General features: G+C 42.5%; 1 protein-coding gene across 2 annotated transcripts in view; it reads right to left on the reverse strand.

Moving 5' to 3' along the window:
- Window positions 1-11,709, reverse strand: part of kremen1 (kringle containing transmembrane protein 1) — an 88,345-nt gene extending 76,636 nt beyond the window's left edge. For both annotated transcript variants that reach the window (XM_036598323.1, XM_036598322.1), the window contains exon 1: window positions 11,416-11,709. In XM_036598323.1, coding sequence (XP_036454216.1) covers window positions 11,416-11,485 — 70 coding nt within the window. In that variant the 5' untranslated portion in view covers window positions 11,486-11,709. The remainder of the gene's footprint in view (window positions 1-11,415) is intronic.
- Window positions 11,710-12,311: the final 602 nt, after the last annotated feature.

Below are 12,311 nucleotides of genomic sequence, written 5' to 3' on the forward strand. Positions count from 1 at the left end.
ACTGCGGAGGCAGGGAGGGACAGCTGACCTGTTTTTTTTTCAGCCCTCGTCGTGTTTTTCTTCCCGTACTCTCCTCGTTCTTCTCGTACACGTGACCCCGGTGGCCGTGGACCAAAGTCAACCTCGGCTCTAACGGTAAAGGAGGTCACGGCCCAGGTTGGGTTCGGTGTCCTGCCGCTGCGTTTGCGGTCTTGGACCCTGAAACCCGAGCTGCACGGACGACCACATAAACACATGGTAGCTTTTTAAAAACGCTGAGACGGACTGCAGAGACGTGGGAACCGCGCAGGGCTCCCTCCAGAAGCCTCGCTCTCCGAGGGAGAACACAGGCTGAGGTTAGAGAACCAACTTCAGCTTCTGCTGAGCTGCTGCGACCGCACTGCAGGTCAGAAGGTCAAGGAGCCTCCAGGGAAGAAACTGGAGACGCTTCCATCTGCAGAGCTGCAGAGGCAGCAGCAGCTCTAGAGCTGAAGGCCTCGTTTACACCTGGACGCTCGGAGCTTCCTGACCATCAGGATTAAATCTGGATACAGATTATAATACAGACGCAGGTGTGAACGCAGATTTACCTCTGAGCTCTGAAACCCCTTCAGCAGGACGTCTGAGACGCTTTTAGAAGATGTTACATAAGTTCTGTGGTCCAGTTCTGTGGACACGCCTCCCCCTGCTGTTCTGTGAATGGGGAGAGAGAGCGCCCCCTGGACTGCTGCTCCCAGTTCAGAGTGTCGGGTTTTGGCCTCTACTGTCAACAAACTGAACATTTTTAGCTCAGTGAAGATTTTAAAGACGCAACAAAGTTTCGCTAAACTTCATATTAAACGTGATATTAAAACTGTCACTGCTGCTTTATTAGTAATTCAGTGATCTATCAATTATTTCAATGATTAACCGTGTGGTCAGTTTTCTCACAAAGCGTTTGAACAGCATCAGTATCTGAGTGATCCATCAACTATTCTAATGATTTATTAGTAATCAGGGTTATTTTGGGTTTCAACAGTAAAGTAATCAAGAAATCCACTGATTGTTTTAATGATTAATCAAGTAATCAATTTTTTGTTCAAAAAAATGCATTTTAGATTATTTTAACAACCGATCAACAAAAAAGTTCAAACAACATCTAATCGAGTAGTAATTAATCATTTTGATTATTAATCGAGTCAAAAGTGTTTTCATTCATTCGTGGCCTATTGATGAATTTGATGATTAATTGAGTTATCAGTGATTATTTTTAAACAATGTGTTTAGTAACTGAGTAAACTTTCCACTATTTTGATGATTAATCGAGTTTAAATTTTAAACTAATAATCCAGAGATGACCTCGGCGATTAATCGAGTAACTGGGTTTCCGTGACGGCCCTAAATGACCGACTGTTCTTTAAAACCTCAGGTGTGTCCAGTGAGGCTTTTTCCATCTCAGACCAAAGATCTAAACTTCTCTGACCGTCTGTGTGGGGTTTTCGGCGTCGGGGCAGCTGGTGGTCACGCAGGTCCAGAATAATGACCCTCCAGCAGACTCGAGCTTCGCCTGGCAAAAAAACTCATTATCTCATGAAATTTTCATACTCGTTTTTGCATATTTCTCGAGGGCCGGCGTTTCTGGCAAATCAGCCTCATGCAAATAAACTCGGCTCAGCTTTGATTATAAAAACAATCGTTTTACCGTCGCCGATAGCAACCCTGCATTCATCACTGTAAACTAGAATAAACCAATCAGACAGAGAGAGAGAGAGAGAGAGAGAGACAGAGAGAGAGGGAAGGGGAGAGAGAGAGAGAGAGAGAGAGAGAGAGAGAGAGAGAGAGAGAGAGAATGGCATTATAAAATGAAAAGCTCTCTCACTCCAGGCATGCAGAAACGTCAGAGAAAAACAAAGGGGCTTGTGGGTACTGATATCCTTCAAATAAACAAGGGAGAGAGAGAGCGAGCGAGCGAGAGAGAGAGAGAGAGATGAAAGAGGAGAGAGGGAGAGAGAGACAAACAGATAGAAGTAAAGAAATGAAAGTATGCGCCCTGCTTATCTGACAGCGTTCTGAAGGAGTGGCTCCGCCCACAACGGCCCAGAGCGATCCCAATCTCTGTTTACCTCACGTCTCACATTAAAGCGTAGCAGCAGTGCTAACAGCGAGCTAATACCACTGTAAATCAGGGGTCTCCAAACCTGGTCCTGGAGATCCACCTGCCTGCAGAGTCTGGTTCCAACCACACCTGCTCCAGCTCATCAGCCTCTTCCCAAGTCCCTGATTGGCTGGATCAGCTGTGTCAGAGCTCAGCAGGGGGCGGGGCAGCTGACTGGATCCAGGCTGGAAGCGAACTCTGCAGGAAGGCAGATCTCCAGGCTCAGGTTTGGACACCACTGAGTCAGATGTTTGTTTGATGGTCACAGCTGATCTTTCAGAGCCTCCATCTACACACCGTCCGAGCCCTGCTGGTGTGTGTGGAGAACATGAGAACATGGGCGTGTGTGGTAGAGAACCTGCCCCCGCTGTGGCTGACAGGTTGGTGTGTGTCAGTGTGGAGATCCTGCCTGTATTACAGCAGAACTGACACTAACAACGCCTCCAACGCCTCCTTCTCTACCCTCCACATAATACAGCATCTGACAGCTTTTATCAGATCACCCAGGGGAGGTTGTGTGTGTGGGGGGGGGGTGTCTCTGCTTTGACACACAGCAGGAGACACAACACTATTAAAAATTACTATGAAAGCAAATTAATTACATTAAATCAAATCAAATCACTGAGAAATCCGAAGTGTCACGATTCACTGAATCACCTCCTAACGAATCAAACTGTGGTGAATTTGAGATTTCATGGTTCACTGAATCATTTTCTCAAGAAGATTCAAGTTCCAATTCAATCATGGTGAGAACTGAAATGTAACGATTCATTATATCATTTCCTGAATCATGGGATACTTATAAATGAATCAGTTCAAAAATATCATGATCATTTCATCGTGATCAGTCGAATCTGACTGTGGTGGAATTTCAGGTTTCACGATGCACTGAATCATTTACTCATTGAATCGCAGTGAAAGTTGACGTTTACTGATTCACTGAATCATCTCTATAAGAAACTGTATCAAATCAAATCCTGTTGAAATTTGAGATTTTATTATTCATGATGTATTGACCTTTTAACCTTTGTGGTCTGGACAGGGCAGCATTTGGAGGCCGGCAGGACGACAAAACAAATGAACACCCAGAACAAACGATCGGAACAGAGAGAAACCGCAGAACCTCAGCGCTCAGAACCACAAACAGATTCACTTCATCCAGCACAGATTCACAAACAGCACCGATTATAATACAGTAGACAGTATCCCTCTTTCTCTCTCTCTCTCTCTCTCTCTCTCTCTCTCTCTCTCTCTCTCTCTCTCTCTCTGACAATCAGACTAATGAGCTGACAGGTGAGACGGTCTCTGATGATGCAGTGTTACCTGTCAGGTGAGACTGAGGGGCGAATATATGAATATAAATATGAGTATGATGAGGTCAGTCAGTAAGTAAACTCTGGTTATCTCTCTCTAAACTGGCGAGTGAAGCTCTGCTGTCTCTGTGTGTGTCTCAGGTGAGCAGGGGTGTGTTCTGTCCGAGGGGAACCTGTATTAGTCTGACGGTCGAATAATCCAAAATATCTGTATTTACAGAGGAAAACCGCACAGGTTCACCGACACGACTGTAATTACACATGAATTTTGGAAAGTAGGTGGAGTTCCCCTCTTACAGCTGTAGGGGCTGTGGATATGAACTGAAACTGACAGTCCAATCTGAGCAGGTCAACCAACAAGACCATAATCAACACTAGACCTGACCTCTGACCTTTAGCCTAACATCAAACACACATCGTAAAACACACACACGTAAGGTTTTTATACAAGGTGAGGACCCAGAGCCATATATCCCAAAACAATAATGACAATACGTCCTATATGTATTATACACACACAGAAATCCATATGTAATAATAATACACTCATATATATGTATCTATATGCAATAATAATGTCCTTTATATACTGTATAACATATATTTATGTATTACCAACATGTCCTATATGTATTATATACATACAAATATCTATATATAATAATAATATGCTTATTTGTATATACATACATATTTATGTAACACTAATGTCATATATGTGTATGTGTTAAATATGTACATCTATACTTAATAACAATATGCCCAATAGGTAATATTAATCAGTACATATCTATATGCAATAAAATATGTCCACTGTGTATTTTATATGTATATATATATATACATATATGTACATCTCTATACGTAATAATAATTTCTAACCCTGATTTGACCTCAGGAGTCAAACCTCCAGCTTCAGAGTAAATCAGTCAGAGCATTGTGGTCCTGAAAGTGCATAAAAACAAGCGCGTGGTGGGACACGTGTGCAGGCCGAGCTGCTGTCCGCCTGCGGTCCAGCTCAGTCTAATTTAGCAGACGCACTGACCACATCAGAGTCCGTAGTTTTAGAAAGGTATTCCTATGGTTCCTACATTTCCCAGAAGTCCTTCCGCCCACTTCCTGCCAGCAAATCTTCACATTTACACACAACAGGCTGTAATTACTGACCACGTCCAGGACCGACGGCACAGAGATGGAAAATACCAAACCTCAGTCAGTGACACACACGGATTTCTGTCAGAGTGAAAACTCACGTTATAAACTCCTCCTGACCCCACAGTGGACGACAAAGCACTGCAACGATGATGTACTAGATACACCAGTGGACAGTCAGTCAGGTAACAGCTGTCAGCAGACAGTGTCTGTGGCAGAACCCTCTTAACTGGGTTTGGGGTTCTATTGTTCTTACTAACTGAATTCAGTTAGAGTTCAGACAGCAGGAGGAACGTAAATACAAACAGACAGCAGTGATTGGCTCATCCTTTCAGACCGGCAGTCAACGGAAAACAACACAAAGACTTTTAATGTTTCTACTCATTAACTTTACTGATGTTAGTGTATATATATATGTATATATATGTATATTTATGCCGCTGTTGTCGGAAGGAAACCTCGTATCTCCAAAATGTAACTTTACAGGGAGGGAAAAAACATACTTTACTTTTAATGTAAGTCAATGGAACCAGGCACTTTTTAAATTATGTCAAAAACTAAAAAAACGACAAAAATGGAGGTTTTGTTCCGACAGCAGTGAAATACATACATATATACACCCTTAATCTAACTTCAATGCACACAACACGTTGCAGAATAGTTGGGACAGCGTCGTGTTTACGTCTGTGTTACATCACTTTCCCTTTAAACAGTGTTCAGTAACCGTTTGGGAGTGGAGGACACGGATTAATAAAGTTGTGAAATAGTTTCCGTTCTTGCTTGATGTAACACGTCAGCAGCTCAGCGGTTGGGGGTCTTCGTTGTCGTATATTGCACTTTATAATGTGTCACACATTTTCAGTGGAGACAGTTCTGGACTGCAGGCCGGTCACTGTAGCACCCACACTCTCTAATTACGCAGCCGTGCTGCTGTAACACGTGCAGAATGTTTCTAGGTGTGTCATGCTGAAATAAACATGGACCTCCCTGAAAAAGACGGCATCTAAAAGGCAGCATATGCTGCTCCAAAATGTGTTCAGTGTTTATGGTTACAAAAGAAGTGAAAATGCTTTATATTCTAAAAAATCAGGTGTTTTGAAGTTTTTCTCTGCAGAAAACAACAATAATAAATTTGACTCTGATGTGTATCTTAAAGAAAAAGAAGACCTTTAAAAACAGATGAAAGTTGGTGCGAGTCTACGGGGGAACACTACCTGCTGCTGGAGCAGGGGCTTCACTACAGCGCCCTCTGTCTGCAATCCACAGATATCAGCGCTGTCCAAAAAGTCATATCTCCATTTTTTAATTCTGATACATTTTTCTACATCAGATACACAGCAGCTGCGCTTTACACTGAGTGGAAATTATACGATGAACAGAACAGCAGAATCACTACAAACAAAACCTCTTTACATTAACTTACATTAGAAGTAAAGAACGCTTATGCCCTTTGTTTATATATATATTCCCTCTGCTGTAAAGGTACTGTTTTGGAGATATATGTATATATATATGTGTGTGTGTATATATCTCCAAAACAGTACCTTTAAAGCAGAGGGTATATATATAAGCAGAGGACATACATATATATCATTGTTATTACTGTCTTAAACACAATGTTGCCAAAGCAACATAAACCTCAACATATTTAGTAGTTAATCACAGTGAAATAACAATAATAAACAGAAATAATAAAGTCAATGAATAAAATTAGACAGAATGTATTTCGTTATAAACATGTTAAACAGTGTATATTTAGCTAATACACAGTGAGGGGTGTGGGGGGTCAGAGGGGTCAGTGGGGTCAGTAGGGTCCGGGTGTAGAGTGTGTTACTGTCCCTCAGGCAGTGACATACTGTGTGTCTTTCACTGAGAAAACTAGTCAGTTAGAATTTTAAAAATTTGAGAGAATTCGTTAATTTGAGCTTTTCACAGTTTCTCCCCTCTCACTCTCTTTTCATCCCTCTCTTTATCTATTCCTCTGTTCTCTCCATTTACATCGTATGTCTCTCTCTTTCTGTCTGATGTGAACGGAGCGAGTCTGATGCGAACAGAGCGAGTCTGATGTGAACAGAGGGAGTCTGATGTGAACAGAGGGAGTCTGATCTGCGCTCTGACTCTGTGCTGATGTTCTGCTGATGTTCTGCTGAGGTTCTGCTGAGAGGTGCGGTTAATGTGTAGGTACAGATGGCTCTGCTTACGCTGCCCAGATGGCCAAACCCCTCATTTGAATCGAAGGCTGTAATTAAGAAGCAAAAAATTAGAAAGGAAGCTTCGGGATTCGCCTTTCGAGACTTGAAAAGCAAACTCAAATTACAGCGTGAGGACTTCGGCTTCATGTGGTCGTTATTAAACTGCAGAGCTTTTCTGCTTTTTTCCTTCTGCTGTTTGTGTCGTCTGAGGATGACGAGGCTCGGCCATGTGCTCCTCACGAGGAGGAACTCCAGAGACGCTGTTCTCAGAGAGCGGAGAACAGACACGGAAACCCTGCTGCTCTGAAATACAGCACAACAGAACCCGCTCGAACGCTCCCTCACACACCAGAGTCAGCTCTGTACTCTACTAATAACACAGTAATAAGGTGAAAATCAGAGTTATGACATTAAAATATCACATTAATGTTCCTGTTCATGAAGAAGAGTCACTCTAACACACCGAATTCAGCTCATTATTAATCCATTAATAGAGCTAATCTACTCACTGCGTCCACACCGACAGGCCTGTTACGATCAGCACGTTTTAGCTGACAACTCAGTGCAGAGCTGTACATAAAGTTTTTTAGCATTTAGTGCCGATGTCACCTATAAAAGTGCTGATTCTTTTGATTCGAAATGATTCGAAAAAAGTTACTATTCTTAAGTTTTCATTTTAGCTGTGATAACAATATAAGTTGTGTGTAAAATGCTGTATTTTAATGTTCATGTTGTGAAATTCAACATGTTTTCCACAAGGGGGCGCTGTTAACACTCATCTTTGAGTGTGAGGGAATCCACACCAGCAGGAGCTTGTGTGGGTATATATACACACATATATAATATATATATATATATATATATATATATATACACAAACATACACACATATATATATATATACATATATATATATATTTGCCTCTTTAGATTCAAAATCCAGAGAAACATTTATGGTCCGTAACGCAGCTTTATTTTTTATTTTACCAAACACAGTGAGAAGAAACACAGCCTCTGCTCTACTTCAGTAAACCCACCACTCCCCCCGTATTCAGGCTCTTCAGTGTAAAAGTCCTTGTACAAATGAACCTAAAACAGCCCAACATAAACATTACTTCTCTTTAAAAAACGAAAACACTGAAAGCAGCCAGTCTGGAGATTTGGATTCTACAGAGGATGAAGTCGCAGATGTGCTTAACGACTTTCTCTTAAATATATATATATATATGTATACATTTTACTGAATCAGTAAATTCCACAGAACAATACAGAAAGTCTTGATGCACAGCATCACAGCAGGGGGCGCCTCTGAATACAGAGACGCGTTTAAAAGTGCTTATTTTTCAAACCACAAACTTTTAAATCATTGCTGGCTTCTCATCTGACATTACAGCCCCAAACTAAACAGCAAATACCGTAAACACTGGAACTGAACCTGCGCTGCAGCTGGTGCGACTGAACTGCTGCAGTGGGGAAACGTTCAGTACTGCACAGCCCACGAAGTCAGAGGGGTAGAATTAACTGACCATGAATAACTGACACCCTGATCAGCTGGACTGAAGATATAAACACAAACACACGGCGGGGCGAATCACACGTACTGCATTATCTTATTCTTACCATGCGCGACGTTATAATCGAGATGTTCAGCCTGAACTGCCACCTAATTCACGTTTACTGTACGCAGCTTTAGAGTAAAGCCTAAAGCGTCTGAATCAGGCTAATGAGTCATGAAGCTTCCTGACTGATGATACTGAGCAGCTCTAAGTGCAACTTAAAAAACCAGAAAAGAGCCTTTCCTGAAAAACCCAGAGTGATTTTACAGATTAAGCTGTTCCTAGCTGGTTGCTATGGTATCCCACATGGTTGCTATGGTATCTTGGGTGGTAGCTACGGTATCCTGGGTGGTTGCTATGGTATTGTATGTGGTTGTTGGAGTGTTGCCACATGGTTGCTATGGTATTTCAGGTGGTTGCTATGGTATTGCATGTGGCTGTTGGAGTGTTGCCACATGGTTGCTATGGTATTTCAGGTGGTTGCTATGGCATTCCATGTGGTTGCTGGGGTGTTGCTACATGGTTGCTATGGTATCCCAGAGGGTTGCTGTGGTATTCCAGGTGGTTGTTTGGGTGTGCTACGTGGTTGCTATGGTATCCCACGTGGTTACTAGGGTATTGCTAGGTGGTTGCTATGGTATTCCATGTGGTTAACAGGGTTTTTCTAGCATGTATGTATCCTGATATAAGTGAGGTGTACAAACTGTTGCCGCCCCCATTTATTCATACAGTACCAAAAACACCATTTAACGATCACTGCACAAAAACAATACATCCCATCAAAAAGCTGTACACAAACACACTGATCCCGATCGGAGCAAACATTCCGGAGTGTTCCAACAATATCTTGAAAACTGCAGGACACGTCAGCAGATAAAAATCTGGCAAAAAATTCATAAATAACAAATAACATCATAAAATAAAAAAAACAAGAAAATCAGTCACAACCTTCACAACTGACGACGAACACAGCTCAAATAAACAAACATTCGGGTGCTCCATCAGCACTCAGACGCCAGACGTTTGTTGTTTTAGTGAGACTAATGATGCGTCTCATAAACATAAACGAGCTTTCAGCTTCAAGTGTGTTTGCTTCAACTCCACATAAACACGGTGACATAAACACACAATCCTAAAGGCCAACGACTGAGATCAGGCGACTCCGTAACAACTGTGACAGATACACTCACAAACCTGACGCCGCTCATCGCTTCATCAGTAAAGCTGCTCTGACTGTCCGTCTGCGTCTGTACGAGGGAACTCTGCACCTTCCGGTGTCCTTCACACCTGATTCGGCTCATTATTCCGTTAAAAATCCCGTTACACGTTTAAAATCAGCGCAAAGGAGCAGATAAACACTAAACGTGTGTTCTTCACTTCTTCACTTCTATATCTGTTCAGCAGCGTTTCCCAACACCACTCCCGCAGATCCACACCGTCTGCTCATTTCAGTGCTATTACACACCTGATTCAGCTCATTAACTCATTATTAGCCCATTAACGAGCCTAAATTGGCAGCTGTAGAGCAGCTGCATCTGTACATGTTCATTCTTGTACATGATACACAACTACGCAGTTTCCCAGTCCTGCTACTGTTTTAGCTCAGTGCTGTAGTAGCGCTCTATTAGTGTTCTCCCTGCTCTATCACACCTAATGCAGCTCATTAGCTCATTAATAATCCAATTATTACGTTAAATATGGTGCATCAGAGCAGATAAACACCCAACTGTGCCTTAGTTTCCACTGTTGTTTCTGTTCAGGACCAGGAAACATCTAGACCTCGAGATTCCCAGTGCAGCCGCTGTAGATCCACACAGTCTGGACATGTTAGTTCCTTTCCTGCTGTAATACACCTGATTCAGCTCATTAACTCATTATTAATCATTATTAACGAGGTTAAATTGGAGGTTTTAGAGCAGAAAAAGCTGCATTGGCACATTTGCCGTCATCTTAAATGATGAAATCTACACCGTCTCCCAGCTTTGCGGCGGTATTAGTCCACACACTGCGCAGTGCAGTGTTTTTCCTGCTTTAAAACACCTGATTCAGCTCATTAACTCATTAATAATCAATTTATTAGCTCAAACAAAGCGTAAACAAACAGTAATAACATTAGAAAACATTGAAAGCAAGCATTTCCCCAGCACCTCTGTACAGCACACTCACTCTGCACGGTTTACTGTTTTTCCAGCTGTGATGCACCTGATCCATCTCGTTAGCTCGTTAATAATCAATTAATAAACCCCTTTGTAAGGTTACAGTGGCAGGTTTAGAGCAAAGAAAGCTGTATCTGCACATTTTCCTTCATTTGAGCTATGAATTATGAGGACAACACTGTTTCATCCCACATTTTACAGTGTTTTAGAGTTAATAATCATTAATAATCCATTAATTAGATCATTAATTAGTGTTTTATAGATTTTATCCCACCGGAATACTCTCGTTAGCTCATTATTAACTAATTAATGAGCAGTTTTAGAGCCGCATCTGCTTCATTTGAGTTACGAGAATGTATAGTGTCCCAGTCTTGCAGCACATTTCTACTGCTTCTTCTGCTCTGACACACCTGGATCAACTTATTAGCTAATTAATAATCTATTAATTAGGCGTAGATGAACAGCAAAGCGTACCAAAGTTTGGATTTAGCTGGAAATGAGCAGGAAGAGCAAGTGTTTCCCAACACTGCTCCTCACATACAGTCCTGTAGATCTGCATTTCAGTGTTTTTAAGGTCATTAGCTCATTAATAATCAATTAATGAGGTGCTAATGAGGCTGTGAGAGTCGATAAACACTTCTGCGTGTCTTCAGCCCTCCAGAAGTTAGCCTGGTGCAAACTTCACGCCTCCTAAATCGCACTTGCCTCAGCTGCTTGTTGCGAACTTTCCGTTCCACCTTAAATGTACAGAATGTAACTGTTGCACCATTTAAGGTGGAACGGAAACTTCGCAACAAGAAGCCAAGTTCAGCCTCGTCTCTCCAGTAAATCTCAAACAGACGCACTTAAGTGCTCTTCTAACCTACGAAGCTCGGCAGAGCGGAGAGCTTTGAGAACTCTGAGCAGGAGAACGGAGAACCTCTCTCCACTCACCGGAATGGAGGTGACTGTGAGCTGCCCGGACTGCGAGGAGAACCAGCGATAAAAAGCCCAAACTCTCCATCCTCCTCCTCCTCCTCCTCCGCGCGCTCTTCTCTCTTTCTCTCCTCCTTGTCTTTCTTGCTCTCCTTCCTCCTTCGCTCCTTCCTCGCCTCGCGGACGGACCGATTCGGAGCGCGAGCGTTTGTTTCTCCTTCGCTCCTGCACTTTAGCTGTAGCTGTAGCTGCGCGCTGCGCGCGAGTGTTTGTGAGAGCGAGTGAGTGAGTGTGAGTGGAGCGCGAGAGGAACCTGGGGGCTGAGTTATAGAGAGAGAGGCGGGGGGGGAAGAGAGAGAGAGAGAGAGAGAGAGGGGAGAGGGAGGGAGAGAGAGGGGGAGGGAGAGAGAGAGAGAGAGAGAGAGGGAGAGAGAGGGAGAGGAGGATCCAATTACTGATCATGTGACAGGAAAAGAACCGTGCGGAGCGAGGAGGGGTGTAGATTTTGGATTCCGCCCCCATGTAGATTTTTTTGCATGCAGCGAAGTGAAAAAGTGCACGAGACGTGGGGAAAGCGCTTAGCACGCGCTGTGTATATGTGTATTTATATAGATACACAAACTTTATAAACATATCAACATCAGGCAGAGAACACTTGAAAATGGTTCTGTTATTGCTATGATGTCAAGATTGTAACAATTGAGGAACCCTTTTTGGTGCTATATATAACCATTTTTAAAAGGGTTCTATATAGAACCATCTACAGCACATTTTCCATCAGTCTAAAGAACATTTTCACCATGAGGCAGAGAACACTTGATGTTTCTACATAGCACCAGAAATGGTTCTTCTATTGTTACAAGCTTGACATCATAGCAATAGCGGAACCCTTATAGTGCTGTTTAGAACCAACA

This window comes from Colossoma macropomum, unplaced genomic scaffold (assembly GCF_904425465.1).
Source record: "Colossoma macropomum unplaced genomic scaffold, Colossoma_macropomum, whole genome shotgun sequence".
NCBI classification, from domain to species: Eukaryota; Metazoa; Chordata; class Actinopteri; order Characiformes; family Serrasalmidae; genus Colossoma; species Colossoma macropomum.